A 17497-nucleotide genomic window follows, 5' to 3' on the forward strand; every position below is an offset into this window, starting at 1 on the left:
AAAGTTGAAGAAGCATAATTAGAGTGGCGAATGACTTTAGCTATAAAAAGACAAAAGGTGATAAAGCAAGCAAAATTGTGGGGAGAGATAAGTTGAAGGTTGATGAGAAGGTGGGAGATGATGTGGTGGAGGTTGAAATGGGGAGAGACACTTTATTGTGATGGGCATTGCGGTTCATTTTGGTCCGTCCACGTCTCTCTTAGATAGGGTAATCGTCATTCCCACTTTAAGACCTTGTGGTGTGATTCTCGGGTTAAAGCATTCTTTAATTGGGCTACCAATTATTGAGAGCTTAACCAGCTTTTAAAAAGGTTAATGTTACATTTATCTATAAATCAGCTCTAAATGAGGTCTAAAAGGATTATAAATGTGCTTTAAACCTGTTTAGCTATTAATTAGTGCATCTGGGTTGGATAGCACCCAAACACGAAGAAGGGCACCCCCGAAAAGTTTTAAAATTCATAATCTTAATTAAACTGTGCTGCTGCTGTAGTAGAACGATTACCTTCCACTTGATATTGAGATGGAAACAGGGAGAGAAAAGCATCCATTTAAGGAGCCCTGCAATTTTGTCTGTAGAAAGAGGGGGTGGAAACATAGGAGAAATCTTGGCAATAATTGCTTTCTGAATGTGATCTTAGAGGTAGAGCATTTTGGAAACTGGTTTTAACATTTTTCAATCTGTTTGTTGGAGTACTAATATTTTGAAGTTGTGGAGAAGTATTTCAAACGATCACAAATTGAAATTGTAAAATTTACTCAGGCAATGGCTAATTGTCCCAACTTTGTTCTTTATCTATCTCCAAGAAAGTAAGGGCATGCATGACAACCTTCCTTTTTTTGGACTAAATTTTGATCGTGAAAAGATTTTTTGTATTTTTGTTTCTAGATCATATTTTTTTGGTAAAAATATGTGTTTGATAACATGTAGTAATTTATATTTCTAAGGTAAAAAAGAAATAGAAATGTATTTATTAAGTGCATATTAACTTATGTATATGAAACTTATATAAATTTACAAAATGTTACTAAAAATTTGGCATAGAACTTGATGGTGGCAGTGGAGGAGAGGACGTGGTCATCGTGGGAGTGGAGGAGTGGTCGTGGTGGTGGTAGTCGTGGAGGTAGTCGTGGTCATGATGATGGTGTTGGCGATGAAGGAAGTGGTGGGGTGTTGGTTGAAGTTGTATTGGAGGTTTTTATTTTTTAAATGAAATTACTTCGTTACCCATCAAATTAACCATATACTCTTTAAAGAGTAACCCCTTACATTTCCCTCTTATTTTTAGGATAGAAAAGTTTCTTAAAGACAACTATTTCTTTTTTTTTTTTTCCCCCTATTTCCTAACAACCTTTTGATCCCAATTCATTATCAAGAATAAAACAATGAATCGACATTGACAATTAAATTTATATTCTTTTATATTCTTAGAAACAAAAAAATTAAAAAAATATAGAAACATAACGATTATCATGCAAGTCCAAATTGAGGAATGAGTTGTTTGAGAAATGGCTTGAAAGCAAATGCCTCTTACTGCTGCTTTGGTTGCTTTGATGGAAGGTAACACGAATTGTTTGGTTGTTTGAGAAAAGGCTTGAAAGCATCTCTCTCTCTCTCTCTCTCTCTCTCTCTCTCTCTCTCTCTCTCTCTTACGTTTCTCATATCAATCATATGAAAAATAAATAAATAAATACATTTAGCTGCAACCCGGTACCCACACTCACAAAAAAAAAATTGAATAATTTACGTCACCTTAGAGTTCACAAATACCTTTCTAAGTTTCAGTATTTTCCAAAATCACCTTTGAGATTCTATTTCTTTGGTTATAAGTACTGATAAATTTTATCTGTCATATGGGGACTTATCTCATATCATTTTTGAAAGAGATATGATGTTGATTGATATGGTCTTGGGTTCCCTTATCTTGTGAGCTGATTTACGAGGTTGAGTTCTCCATAGATTTGTATAACTTCTCTTGCTCTCCACCTCTTTCTCTCTTCATCTATGCAAATTCGACTTCGAATAGTCTCTAGCTGTATGAAATTTTTCCTTCACTCAAAAACATGTTTTTCATTCAAATCCATAAACGACATTCTTATCTGGTTGAAAAAAAAAACAGGAAACAAGTATAGTCCCATACAAACTCCATTATTTATAGTCTATAAGAAAAACATTTCTAGCGAATGCGTCTGCACAAGGTAATGCCATCACCAATAGAAACTTGAGATAATTCTATACGAGGATCAGAAGCCAAGAAAGTATTTAAATCCACGATAGCCTTTCTAAATTTCTTGAAAATCTCATTGGAATCATCAACATCCTCTTCATCAACAGCAACTGAGCCATACCATAATGTGTTATCATAGGCAATGATTCCTCCAATCTTTACCAACTTCATCAATCGTTCATGGTAATTAATGTAATTAGGTTTATCAGCATCCACAAATGCAAAGTCAAATAACTGCATTCCAGTTACCTCATCCTGCAAGGTTAATTAAAATATGGTTTAACCATAATACTGAAAGTGACATAAAATTAACAGAAGTTAATCGAGGACGTGAATCATTAACAGTAGTAGTCTTACATTGTTGGTATTCAGCATTTCATCTAAAACTGATAGAGCATTTGAATTGATAAAGTTGATTTTATGTTCCACACCAGCTTTTTGAATGAACGGCAAACCGGTCTCATAGGCCTCTCTATTTTTGTCAATCGCTGTTATCTGCCAAAACATATATATAATTAGGGCAAGAGAACGTTGTCTACTTGTGCTGGCATTGCACCAATGCGGAGACATCTGAGCAGAGGGCATGTGATCTTTTAACACCCTCTTGTTTCTGGGCGTAGATACAAGCAAGCATACAAAATTCTTTTTTCCATATAATTCGGATCCTGTTGATATTAGTATTTCGGGAAAAGAATGCTTCCTAATTGCATGGCTCTACGCCAACATGGTGGCCAATGAGAGCACACATGGCATCAATAGGAGTGAGATCTTTGGGTTTCATAGGGGTAGGGCATCATTTTTCCACCCCTTATGTCTGGATGCAAGGGCGCACGAGGAGTAGGGATGTCAAACCCTAGTCCGAACCATCAAACCTATATGGGCGTATTGGATTATATTTAAGGCTGGGCTTTTGTGAGATCGAAACCAAACTGAATCACACCAAAATCAAGAAGACATTGAACCGAACTTTAAAAGGAAAAAACAGATTGAAACCGATATGACCTGATAAGAAATTGAGACCAACCGAAAATTCATTAAAAAAAAATGGTGAACCAAAATCAAACCAGTATAAACTGATAAGAAAATTAGAAATTGAAATCAAATTGAAACAAAAACAGAAGCACCCTTATTGGATCATGTTTTGTTTGACCTCATTCTCACACCAAAACCAATCCAAACTGACCAATTGACACCCCTAGGAGGAAGATGCCCTTGGCCAATTCTAGAACCAGTCTACCAGTATATAGTTTAAAACCAGTTTCCACTTTCCAATCGAATTAAAAGGTAACAGGAAATGAATTATGAAATGAAACTGGAAACAAAGTAGTTAGGTAGAAAAAATATCATTATTGCCATACAAAACAATCAGATCACCTACCCACCTTACCATCATTTGGCAATGCAAGAGCAGTAAGTAGGAGAGAATAACCAGTGAAAACGCCAATCTCCAATGTGTTCTTGGCATTCATGATCTTCAAAAGCATGGATAAGAACTGTCCTTCGTCAGCTGGAACTAACATGCCACTCCTGCAACATCAACTTATTTTAATTAATTAAACCAAATTTTCTACAACCCAATACATATATATGAAACAGAAAGATTCTTTGGCATCATAAACCCTATAAAATAGGAAAAGGAAAAAGACTGTGATCAATTTTTGATGGACTTACCAAATGCCATGCTTCTTAATGGTCTCCTCTCTGATCTCCTTGAGCATCTCATGCTCTCTTGGGTAAGCACTAGTCTCTAAGATGTACTGCAAACAAAGAACAAAATGACGATCATGCCCAGATCGACTAAAACACAGTAGAGAGAGAGAGAGAGAGAGAGAGAGAGAGAGAGAGACCTGGTGAAGAGCTTCACTTTGGAGGATGCCCTTACGACGAGCTCTGTCTCCCATGGCATGAAAACTCTGTAGAAATTAACTTTGTTTTGAATAGAAGAAGAACATAAGAATATTGAAGGGTGGATTGAAGAAGATAATGAAGGATATATATAGGGGAAAGGAATGGCAAAGTTGAAGAAGCAATAAATAAGGGTGTGAAAATCGTTTGCAACATCTAAGCTACACTGGTGCAGGGAGCATAGGATAGCTGGAGCCTCTTGGGGCACGTGCCCAGATGTTCTCAATCATTCGATGCTCACCGCACCTCATGCTCACTACAGAGGTTACAGACTCTAAATAAGGTCTTAAAAAGCTTAACGCAAAATGGATAATATTTCCTTCCGCTTCTCCGTTTACATTACTTTCAATCATGTGCTTCCAATTAGAATACAAGGGTATTTGTGAACAAGGGGGAAAGTGTATAATTCCATTTCATGGGCTGCCAGCAGGAGTTGCAACCAAGTAGATACAATCCACTCAGTAGCCAAATTTTGTTCACCAAAACCCTCTTAGTTCGGTTGTCCTTATCTTTCAATACATGATCAGCATGTGGTACCCTACTAGTCATGTGTTTTACGTGACCCTTGTTAAGAAACCATATAAGATCACGTGACCAAACTCCACTTCATGGATTTTGAAAGTTTGTAACTCCAATTAATGTGTTCTTCATGTATCTCGATAAATTATTTTTACCCCAGAAAAAAAAAAAATCATATATGTCTGGCATGAGGTACATATAATGATGGATATATGCATGTACCATGTAGAAATTGTTAGGTGAAATGAGATCCTCTTAAGTGTACCAGCCCTTGCAAATTAGACTTTTTTTTTTTGGTTTTATAGGTTGCGCACATTAGACTGTTTGGAAAGACGCCAGTGGGATGCATACCAAGATGCTGCCAGCGTATGGTGGGAGCTCTGTGATAGCTTGTAATTAGCTGTAGATTGTAATATTCTCTCCATAATTGTTTTCCACGTTTTCTCTTACCATGTAGTGGTTCATTCTAGATTTATTCCTCCACACTAATTAGCTGTAGATTGTGATATTCTTTCTTTTAATATCTACGTACTTTCCTTGTTTTCTTTTCTATGTATGGATTCATTCTGGTTTTATGTCTTCGTTCCCCTGGAGTTATTACCTATAGAATGTAATTAATATTCTCTAAATATTTGCTTTCCTTGGAACCTTGGGTCCCATGGCGTCCACAATGATTCCTTCTGGACCCATCTGCTTCATTGCCAAATAGAGTTGATGAAGATCCTAATGAGCTAGGCCGTGTTCAGCTTCTCTTGGAACACTCCCTTCGCTGTATAACTTATGGGAAACCGTGTCTTATAGGGGGTGCGATTCCCTAATTACATGTGCATGAGGGCTAAAGAGAATGCATGAGGAAGCATCCACGGATGCATCATTTCCATTTCATGGGAGATAAGTTGGTCATTTCACCCCCTTTATTTGGGTGCAGGGGTCATACTCCCCCATGAAAACCATTTTCCCATAACTTATATACATGACAAACCTTCACAGGTGACACCACCTAATCTTAGTGGCAGTCTCTTATTCATTTTCTTCCGAGGGGAGGATTGTCCTTCAGAATAATTGTTCTCACAATCAGCAAGATATTGGTTTATTTTTAAGGACAATTTCCTAGATCTACTAGATTCAAACACTAATTACAAAATAGGTATAAAATATGGTCAACCTTACTAGTTTCGTAATTTATTCATCATCTAAGTAGATATGAGGCAATTTTCCTTTTTTTTACGGCCCTTCAATGTCATAGACTCATAGTTAATTAAAGATATCCCAGGAATTACATGTTACCCAAGGCCTTAATTCAAGCCCAACTTTTGAAGTAAGCTTGAATTTTCTGAACCCAAGCCCAATTTCAATGGCTGGATGCCTAACACAGGTTAGATGAATGGTGACATTTACAATTTGTGAGACCCAATGGCCTCCAAGTTTTCTACATATTGATAGATTAATACAGAATACACTTCATCACCGAAGAAATAAGTGCATATAAGACATTAAAAAGGAAATAAGAGATTAATGGATAAACCCAAAAGAGATCAACAAAATCTAGGGTATAAAACTTCAAAAGATAATTAAAAACAACTTCTATGTATGATGAAGGACACTACTAACTTATAAAAAAAAAAAAAAAATTTAATTAGGGGTGTCAGTTCTAGGCTTGCATCGGCAGGCCTGATTAGGAAAACCCGAAACTAATACAGTTCATTTATTAAATGTGTTGTGCTCAAGTCCGACCCAAGTAACATTCATTCTTTCCTAGTGCAAGAGTGCTATCCAATCGGGACTAACTGATTAATAGCTTGATTAAGCCAACATGTTTAAAACATATTTAGAACCCATTTATTCAGCTCAATACGTTTAAAGCCTGTTTAGAGATAAATGCCCCATTTCTCCGTTTAAGGCCCATTCAAGCCCGTTTACTCCAATTAATGGTAGCCTAAGTAAATATCGATACATGATCGATTGTTTATAAATGAAACCATGCCTAACCTATGAAGATCGATTATTTAAATGGGCAGGTCTCTGTGCAAAGTTCTAAAGTGAGGAAGACCTATTAGACTCAACTGAAATCAGATTGGCCTGACTGATTGAGAACCCTAGTTTAAATCATTTTGACCTACACTTACTTTGTCTATGATTGTTTGGTATAGAATGGACATAGAATTTGATGGAATAAAGTTCATCAAAAAAATAAAAAACTCATTCCTTCGCTTTACTATTTATAAAAATTAATTAATTAAGGATTCACCTTCTACCTTGAAAAATGAAGGAAGAAAGTAGTCTTAAGGGGTTGGTTGAGTTGGAAATAGGCCTTTGCCTTAGGAAGCGTGTGGTTTAGAGTTCGATTTCTCTTATCTTCTTGGGGCTACTTACCTTTGCTTTCGGTGAAAGTTGAATGATTTTCATTCAGTCCCAACATGAACCAATCCATGTGATTGTGGGGTCAATATAGACCCACGAGACTAGTCAAGCCGAAAGCCTAAAAACCCCTCGTTAGCACCAAAAAAAATAAAAATAGAGCTATTCCTGTCTGATCACCTTTCAATTCTATCTGTATATCTAGATATATGCACACTCTTAGCAAAAAATATATATGATATATACGCACAAAACTTTTTTATGCAAAAATATAGTATTAAATAAACTTGAAAACTGAGATGAACAAAATAAGTGAAGATAATTAAAATAGCTTGACATATCCATGTGAGAAATTTTTTTTGAGTTACCTAATATATGCTGGCTTGGCTTCCAATTAAAAAGAAAAAACAGTTAGACTTAAGTAATGCCAAATGACTAGGCTATTGTATATGATCAATTTTTATATATGGTCGTGTATGTACATGGTCCATAGGTGTTAATGTGTTATAGTAGGGGAAAAAGAACGGTGCTTGGTGGCTTGGCTTTTGCGTCCATACATAGAAACATGCATTTTTTTTTTCCATGAAAGAAACATGCAAAATTGTCATCCCACCCCTTAAGAAATAAAAGATCTCATACATGTTGATACCTCTATGCAGGATCTCATTGGTCCCCATGCAAGTGCAAGGGCAACATGACCATACAACAATGTTTTACCCCTCTATATATTGGAGAAAGAACTCTCTCCATCTTTTACCAAAAAAAAGGAGCTCTCTCCATCTAGCATTTCCACTCGTCCCAAACTATATCCCTTGTTTTTAGGGTTATGAAAATATTTACTTCTTGAAAACATAGGGGCTCTGTTCTTCTCCTTCGTCAAATCATTTAAGTATTTCTACCCTATATGTATATAAAAAAAATTAAGAATGATCTCTAATCACATGGCCCCTACAGCGATCCACAAAGAGGGGAGGGGGTACAAATAACACTCACCCCTGTGAAATATAAAATATCCACCCCTATTGATATTCATGTGTAAGGTTATCAATTCGATATCAATACAAAAATGTATCAAAATATCATATTGAAACTTCATCGAGGGTCCTAATAAAAAAAAATTATTAAAAGAGATTCGGTATGGTTTGGTCTGAAAAAATGATACTTTCTTAGTATGAAATGGTATCGATATTTAAGATAAAACATTTGGTATTATTGAAAGAAATTGAATAGAGAAACTCATTTCGAGGGGATTTAAATTTTTGGCTTTCAAAAACTTGGTAGATTAATTCCCCCCTTCTTTGTAAATATGTCCTTCCTCGGCAAGAGGTTCCATCTTGTCGGTTTTAGTTCATGAATTTTATTCTCTGTCAAGAAAAAAAAAAAGAGAGATTGACAGTTCTATATTCCTAGGAAATAAGACACCGTATTTTTTTTTTAGTGTCATTATGATTGGTGACATGACTACCCCAAGTTGAGATTCTAATCAAACGATATCCCATATGATGTGCTTTACTAGCCAGGCGCCAGCCATAGGCGAAACGAACGACTGAAACACTTTCGGTGGCGAAGTCTTCTAGAGTAGAAAATGCCAGGAACAGAGAAAGAGAGAATCTTTATCGACAGAGTGTCCCAGAGAGAGAGAGAGAGAGAGAGAGAGAGAGAGAGAGGAGAGAGAGTTGAGATGGGTTCTCCTTCTGCTGCTTCTTCATCTTCGACTGAGAAACGCAAACAAGGACTTGGATGGATGGAATGGCTGAGAGGGTGGTTCTATGTGATATACGAATTTCTTTTTCAAAGGATTACGGCGAGCCATCTTGAGAACCCAATGCCTTTGCCTCCGCTCAACGATCTCACCTGCATCATAACGGGCTGCACAAGTGGAATTGGCCTCGAAATGGCAAGGTAAATTAATTCCAGTTCATCACATTTGAACCTATTCATCAATTTGATCTCTATCTCACTTTTCCTCTGTTTTTCTCTGTCATACTGGGCTGAGACCTTGTTTCGGATCAACCGATACAACCGCACTATTCTAGTTAAATGCCACTTTCTTTTTTCTGTCATTTGGGTCTTAACTTTCCATTAATGGTTTTGCATTTGTTCTCTCTATAATGGGAGGGTTATGGTGGGTGAGATGGTTTCTTCTACGTTGAAATATGTTGGCTATTTCAACATATGGGGGTGATGGTGAAGTGCTAACATGCGTTTCCTTTGATTTATCAGGCAGATGGCAGAGTCGGGGGCACACGTTGTTATGGCAGTGAGGAACACCAAGGCAGCTCATGGGTTGATCCAGAAGTGGCAAAATGAATGGTCAGGAATGGGACTCCCTCTAAACATTGAGGTATCTACTACCCACAGACATATACATGTATAAGAACCATTGGATAGAGAAGGATTTTGATTTGTAGGTACTTGGATACATGGGTCAAGTCTATCTGTTTCTCTCCTTTTTTTTTTTTTTTTTTTTTTCTTTTTTTTGTTGTTGTGGGGGTGGGGGGAATTATAGCATGTCACTTAGTATGCTGCATTTCCAGCTCATCTAGTTGGTAAAAAAAAATCGAATGTTTGATCTTTTTTGATTAGTCTGTTTAATTTTTTGATGATTACTGTCAATTTTAATTTTTTGATGATTACTGTCAATCTAATTTTGAACAATTCAATCTGTTTTCCACATAGAATTTGACTTTTCTATGATAAAAAACTATTCTTATGCCTTATGTTGGTACATTGTCAAGGCAGTCTTGTCTCTTATCTTCCACTTGCAAACAGGCAGCATACATACGTGTGTGAGGTAATTTTGCAGATGGGATATACTAGGGCATATTTGCAAAGGCTTCTCATGTCCAGATGATACGTGGGAAGCAGAAGCCCATATGACTTTTTTTTTTTTTTTGGGGGGGTGTTTGGGAGATGCTCCTCACCTTTGATGGTAAAGATTCCAAGAGTGAAAACGCATTCACCTTTTAGAGCTTCCCATCTGGAGAAGCTGCTGGCTGCTGGCTTCTCAGAATCTAAGTAGAAGCCCAAGAAGCTCACTCAATCATGGGCTTAGTCTATGATATGCTTCTAGCAGCAGTTATCTTGATCAGCCCCCACCTTGTGATGAATATGATCAATTACCTTCATTTTCCTTTCCTATACGTTGCTTTACCATTTAAAACCATTGATCCACTTAACTTTTTTCATCTCATGAATTGTTTTTTTTTTTGGATGATTTTCCATTTCATAATTGGGCTCTTCCAAACATGCTTCTTAATTGGTCTAGTTTTATCGACTAACTTTATGTTCTTCATTTTCAAAGTTCCTATGTTCCAATTAGTGAGGCAATCCACCTTATTGTATAGACTGGCCATCCCTTGGATTGTCCACATGTTGAATTTCCTGGCCCAACTTTATCCTCCAGCCTCATATATTTCTATGTATCCAAGAAGTGGATGGTGATTTGGCTATTCTGATCTTTGAACTTTTCATGTGTCAAATTTGAAGCCAAATTCAATCATGTAACCCACTTTTTATTGGGTTTTTCCCCCTTCGTATCATTGTCTCTCTAATTCTTGTCCAAACTTGTCCTATTGATTGTGTTAGATGGTGTAATGCGCTTAGGCTAAAACTTACCATTGGAGTCATGGATGATATGGCCTATCCACAAAGTTTGAGCACCAACTAAGCTGCTACATGGAAGTTAGAAGCACCAAAACAAGTATTTTCTCAGCAGTAAAAGAGAAAATATTAGTGACTATGTGATAAATATTTTCCTGAGAGAGGAAAAAGAAAGGAGGTTAAATGGTCTATACATGGTTGTCAAGGTGACTAGGAGATCCAAGGTGTTGGACTTGCAGTACATGTAATGTAAGAATGATAATTTTATATAATTATGCTTTATATGCAACATAGAAGCCACATCAATGCAATATGATATAATTATGCTAAGTAATTGCCTAATATGAGAAAACCAACATATTAATCAAAGATTAGGATATAATTAATATAAGCATATTCAACAAAATTAAAGCAATAAACAAAATCAACCTAAAAACATAAAGTGCTAAAAAACTGATACAATATTAGGTATGCTGTCATAAGGCCACGTGGTGATGCCTAGGCATCCAAAGTGGTTGCCTTTGTCTCATCAACAATGCTGTCCAAGAAGGCACTTGGACTCCTAGACGGCACCTAGGCTTCACCTTGACAACTATGGTTCCATATTAAGTATTTTTCTTAGCTGATCGAAAGATTGAAAAAAATGAGACTATGTGGATTCTTTTGTTATTAGCTTTATCCTCAGTACATTTGCTTAGGGGCAGACCAATTTTGAGTGTGAAGCTCATTCAGAAGGCTTCTCCTAGGTTGGAAATTGGTCTAATCTAAGATTACATTCATCTTGTCTCTAGTTTTTATTTCCCTGATCCATCTGTTTTTCTTTTCTTTTTGTTCTTTCACCAAAACAGGATATAAATTCTGTTAATGGAAAAGCAAAATTGACATGAGCAGGAAAGAATTCCTATGACATATTACACACAGACCATACATTCTCAGTAGCATCGTCAGGAGTTGATGCAACTAATGGTCAACGTGAACCTATTGATGTCCTTGAAACCTTATAGATAAGTGATCGAGCCATCAAAGTAGTGTTTTCATGAATAGCTAGATCAGGTGGTCAGACTGTTTAGACTTCTTCTTACTATGCATTATGGTTGCATCAACCTAGGACTGGAGGCCATTCAAAAACTGTTGGTTGGTTAATAGACCATCTGATTTAATTTAAAGGTTGAGTTTTTTGGGACATATAAGCAGGATAATCAGATTATGAGATCGGTGACTTTTTTTATTTGAGATGTATTTACATTTAGAATGATGAATGGGCACTTACTGATATTCAAAGTTAAGATCACTAAGGAGCAATAGTGACAAGGTTAACCACTGCACTGAAAGCAACTTTTATGGACAATGTATTGATGGATTTGATTGTGCCTTAATAATTCAAGTCTTGATAAAGGAGGAGGATTAGTGCTTCAGACTTCAGTTAGTCAGCTGGCACATAAAGTTACATAACCAAACCTTTAGCATGGACTTCTTATAATTTAAATGCACCTTAGCATTTGATTACTCTACTTTTGGGGGGCTTTTGACTAGATGGTTGGAATGTTAGAGCCCCAAACTGCAAGGGCAGAAGGACTGATATCTAATCTGTATTTCGATTTGCTCATGACTCTATCAGCTCATATTTTATGGATCAGTTTTAAGATGTCATTGCAGAGTGCAAATCCTTAGGTTGAATTCCTTATAACTCTGCAGACAATAGGAAAGGACTATTTTTGGCATTGCGCAATTAGGAATCCTAAAAGCAATAACCGACCAATGAAAGAAGAGTTCTTGTGGTGACGTTAGGGTGATCCACTTTACATCAACAACATTAAGAAGAAAATCCAAATAATCAATGTTATGCCACAATTGTCTATACAAAATAATAATAATAAATATGAATAAAAAAATGTGGTGCCTAAAAGTAATAACTCTCATTCTTCTCTTACCTTTTGTGCATACTGTACATGTAGCCTGATATCCAACTCTTGGATTTCACTCCACTCGCATACTTTCCCAAACAAATTCTATTCAACTATTTAATTTGATATGGGGTTACATCCTTATATAAAACTTAAAAGTAGTGTTTGAGTGAGCTTTTTAACACTTTAAACATATAGTCTAACAGAATTAAATGACCACTAAGTAACCTAATGGACTTGAACACTAACACTAACTAGATTAGCGTTAATGAGACTACTCTAGATAAACTATTAGATTTGAACTATTTATTTAACTCCCAAGTCGAATAAGACTCACATACTAGAATATAGTAATTAAAAGACTAAATTCATGTACCCACTATGGACCTAAAATTTGGGCTTTATAATTAAGCCCATTACAAATAAAAATCATTGAAAACAAAATCTTGTAACCATCAACAGGTATTATGAAAACAGGCACTAATGTTGAAATGTAACTTCATTGAGTTTTGCATTGGTTCTCTAATCAAAGAGTTTTGATGCTCTTAGTGTTGTAAATTGTCCTTGATAGTTGTACTTCGAAGTTTAAGTATCTGGATCCACAGGGACAAGTTTAGTACTCTTCCTGCTTTCTTAGTAGTTGAGTACTTTTGCCAAACTCAGTCAAAAAATCATCTTCAAAAGGTTGGAGTGCACACCAACATTTCATTTGTCAATTCAAAACATGGGTTCGTTATGTGTTTGCCTTCCCACAAGAAATCTCTTTGAGTATTCTCTAGTTGGTTAGAAAAGGAAATTGACGTGTTCTGAAGGAAGTTGCTATGGCCCTTTTGATTAAAGTTTCACCTCAACTACTATCCCCTACCCTCCCCAAATAAAAATCAAATAAATAAATAAATAGTACTTTTCCATCCTTCCAACCCTGCTACCATTATTTCAACCATTAATCATATTTTATTTTATCTTATTGAACATTGTGCTATGATATCTTTGGGGACAATCTGACAGAGCCTTTATATGCCAATTTCATGATATTATAAGGGTTAGTTGTTGCCAAGGTTGTAAATCTTAGTCGAAACCTATGAAGTTTCTGGGAAACCAGTTAATTTTTTGGTTTATGTGGAAACCTTGGTTTTGATCCCTAGAAGTTTTTTTTTTTTTTTTTTTTTTTTTTTTTTTTTTTTTTTTTTTTTTTTTTTTTTTTTTTTTTTTTTTTTTTTTTTTTTTTTTATGCCTATTTTTTGTGTATAGCCTAATTTTGACCTTTTAAAACTAATCCATGAAATAGTTTCACAAAAAAACACTCAAAATGGTACTTGTGGTGTTAACCCAAATATGTTAGTGTGCGTTGAATGACGTTGTTCACTAGCTGGGGTCTTTCTCATCTTGTGTGGTCTTTATTTATACCAAATATCAGTTAAGAGTATTTCATTTACTTAAGATATTATTCATAAATTAAAAAATATCCCCTATTTGAATCTAATAAAAAAGTTAAAAAATTTAAATTCCAATAGGATAAAAGGCAACCCCCTAGTTATAAAACAAAAACTGAATTTTGAGTTGTAGGGGAAATTTTCAACTTTCAAATGCTGTGGTTTTTCTCAAATTTAAAAAATCCATGAATCTTATTATGGTAAAACATTACAAAAATCCAAAAGAGCTGTAAAATAATCTTTTGCTTTGATGTCCATAAATTTCTTTTCATTCAAGGCGATTTTGACAGCAGTCGCGCACTTTAAATGAAATTTGATTGGAACATAACTTTGTCAATTCATCTCAGATTTAAGAGATCTTGGATTTGTTGGAAAGCTGGTTTTGTGCTCTTTACAACAAATCCAAGATTGCTTAAATTTGATTTATGTTGAAGAAGTTGTGTTTCGGTAAAACCTTATTTCGTGTGAGAAAATGTTGTTGAAATCGCCTTGAATAAAAATAAATTTATAGACATGAAAACAAAAGATTATTTTAGCATTCTTTTGGTTTTTAGCAATGTTTTACCATGACAAGATTATGGAATTTCCAGATTTGAGAAAAACCCCAGCATTTGAAAATTGAAAATCGCCCATACAACTAAAAATTCAGTTATTGTTTCTGAACCGGGGGGGGGGAATCATTTATTAAAATGATATTTGGCATAAACAAGTATCAAACCTGATTCGCTACCAATTCCAAACCACGTGGTCGAAACCGATAAGTTTCATTGGGAATAAGTGAATTTGCATGGTGGTTCAACTCATTTCAGGTCGAACCCAAGAAAAACTTGAAACTTGAAAGTTGAAAACCTCCCATACAACTAAAAATTCATTTATTGTTTTTGAACAGGGGGGGGGGGAATCATTTATTGAAATGATATTTGTCATAAACAAGTATCAAACCTGGTTCGCTACCATTCCAAATCACGTGGTCGAAACTGATAAGTTTCATTGGGAATAAGTGAATTTGCATAGGTGGTTCAACTAGTTTCAGGTCAAACCCAAGAAAAACTTGAAATTTGGTCAAAATGGCTCGAAACCTGGTCGAAACCAAGGACTATTCCAATTCGACCATTCATCTCATCTCGGGCTTGGTTGATGCCATGAAATTTCCGTTGAAACTTTCGACGGAGATTTAGAACCAGCCATCACCATGGCTGGTTCTATGAAAATTTTCTTTCCACTACTAATGTGCTGTTGACTATTATGGTACTTTATTTCTAAATATGTTGTACTATCATTCAAATGAAGCTTATATTTGTGAGGTCACTGATATGCTAAAATTGTGACTCTTGGCAAGGTGATGGAGCTTGATCTTCTCTCGTTGGATTCTGTTGTGAGATTTGCTGAAGCATGGAATGCTCGTTTGGGACCTCTGCATGTTTTGATCAATAATGCAGGCATCTTTTCAATTGGAGGTACGTGTGGACTTCAATATGTGATTATTCAAGGGGGGTATGTTGAATACCCATTCTAGTTTTTCTTTGGTTCTCTTACTAAAGTAACATATTATTGTCTTTGGTTTAAATTAAAAGACAAGTTCCTTGGGAAATGGCTGATCCCGAGGAACTTATTATCTTCTTTCTGGTGGAAACCTGAAATACACAAAAAGCTTCTGTGACTACAGGTCTCTTCTATGACATATACCTGAGCAAAATGGGCTGATCAGTTTACAGTAACCACTTAATGCACATTTTTTTTTAGATGGGTACACTAGAAAGGGGGAGGAGGAAGGTAACAGCCAGGAGACTTAAACTCAAGACCTCCTGGTGAGTGTGGGCTTTGCACATCACAACCTCGGCAGTTATTGTTAACTTAATGCACATTACCCCACCTTAACACCAAAAAAAAAAAAAAAAAAAAAAAAAATCCTATTCATGTAAGCGGAATCATAATTGTTCTTCGTTGTCCTGAAGCCATTTATATGGAACAAAAAAATCAAAATATTTTTTTTAACCCGTGAACAATTAGAGAATCCAGAACTATTTTAGTGTTTGTGTGGTCAAGCATCTGATATAGGGGTTAAGTTCTGGACTTTTTAGGACTTGGTGTCTTAAGGAATTCTCCTTGATGACTAGTTGTCATCGGTAGCTGAGACTCATGGGCCAATTACCTTTTGAGATTAGGGTTATTGGACCTGTCCGATGTCTCCACATATTTTGTCGCATTCCTTTCAGACGTCCAGAAGATTGAGATCAATTGGATTGTATTGTATACTCATAAAAGAGAAAATCAAAGTCTGATGTAGTGTTGGTCAAATTACCCCATGTTAAAGCTAATGGTGTTGTTGAATAGTGGACACGAACAATAACTTTCAACATTTAGGAACCAGAAAATTCAAAACTGGGTAACCTTCAGTGAAATTATTCTAGAGACTTCTATATGTTAATGAAATTGCTGGAAACTTGACAGAGATAGAGAGAGACTTCAATGGGAGCAAAACCAATTATCTTGTGCTGGGAAATTTGACCTTCCAAATTGTCGAAGTCATTAAGACTTATTAATCCTATCATACTGACTAGTGAAAATCGGAAATGTTAAAAGTGGGTCATTAAGTCTATCTGGAGCTATGGTACTCATATAAAGGTCTCTACACATTAAATTTCAACCTAAATCAGAAAGTTGATACGGGGTGTTACAATTTTGTTTCCAGAAATCCACTTAATAAAATTTTACAAAATTCAGCTGAGCATCCAGGTAAAAATATTAAAGATAAGGCCCTGGGACAACGGCACAGGCTGGCTGTTGCGATATCTTCAATATGGCCAAAATTTGCAACCAACTTCCTTCATGTTTGTGGTACCCAGAGACATACAAGTCCTGTTTAACTTCCTATCAAAATAAAAGAATTTGAAGCAGTTTGAAGCACTCTCTTGTTCACAACTAGCAGTAGAAGACCAAGCAAATTATTGTCAGCAGCCTATATTTGATCTATCATAGCATCAGCAATCTTATAGCCTCAGTCGCCGGGAAGATATGAGAAATGGAAACATAAATTCTTTGATGTCCAACTTAAAGCATTTTGCAAGATTTCATAATTGCCCCTAATTCAAAAATTAGAAGCTAGTCAAATAAGGATTTTTTTTCCTAGAAATTAGAATCTGAGCATGTTAAGCTAGTCTTCTACTTAGATCGTTGAACTATATCCAAATTGAAATTGCCTACCAACTACCAGACCTTTCTTACTTCTTTCTGAAAATTAACAACATTGATTCGAAAGTCATGGATTTTATAATAACTCGAGACTAGACGCTTAGTTCATAGATCCTCTCTTCTAATTAAGCCTTCTCAGTTCTCACTATGGCCCTTCTCTCTTGGACAGATGTCCAAGGGTCTCTTGTGCTTTCATTGGCAGGATTGCCTTTGTGACTTTAGTCTTTCCTTTTACTTATAATAACTATGGAGTGTTATCTGAAATTTATGCTGTGATAGCTCCTTAGGGTTCAGCTCTCAAAAGTCATGAATTTATCTGAAATTTACGCTGTGACATCTTTGATGTGGTTGTATC

At 35.7% G+C, this 17497-nt stretch overlaps 2 protein-coding genes across 2 annotated transcripts in view; one reads left to right on the forward strand and one right to left on the reverse strand.

The window, feature by feature from the left end:
- Positions 1-2051: 2051 nt before the first annotated feature.
- LOC122089840 (putative caffeoyl-CoA O-methyltransferase At1g67980) lies at positions 2052-4270 on the reverse strand. The gene is made up of 5 exons (XM_042659554.1): positions 4076-4270; positions 3900-3985; positions 3611-3755; positions 2586-2723; positions 2052-2483 (listed from the first exon to the last, which is right to left on the reverse strand). The coding sequence occupies exons 1-5, from the start codon at positions 4127-4129 to the stop codon at positions 2178-2180; spliced, it is 729 nt and encodes a 242-aa protein (XP_042515488.1). The 5' UTR covers positions 4130-4270; the 3' UTR covers positions 2052-2177.
- Positions 4271-8587: 4317 nt separating this feature from the next.
- LOC122088987 (dehydrogenase/reductase SDR family member FEY-like) overlaps positions 8588-17497 on the forward strand; it is a 31662-nt gene continuing 22752 nt past the window's right edge. Inside the window, exons 1-3 of the mRNA XM_042658393.1 lie at positions 8588-8912; positions 9234-9354; positions 15290-15407. Coding sequence (XP_042514327.1) covers positions 8596-8912; positions 9234-9354; positions 15290-15407 — 556 coding nt within the window. The 5' untranslated portion in view covers positions 8588-8595. The remainder of the gene's footprint in view (positions 8913-9233; positions 9355-15289; positions 15408-17497) is intronic.

This window comes from Macadamia integrifolia, chromosome 9 (genome assembly GCF_013358625.1).
Source record: "Macadamia integrifolia cultivar HAES 741 chromosome 9, SCU_Mint_v3, whole genome shotgun sequence".
In the NCBI taxonomy this organism is placed as follows: domain Eukaryota; kingdom Viridiplantae; phylum Streptophyta; class Magnoliopsida; order Proteales; family Proteaceae; genus Macadamia; species Macadamia integrifolia.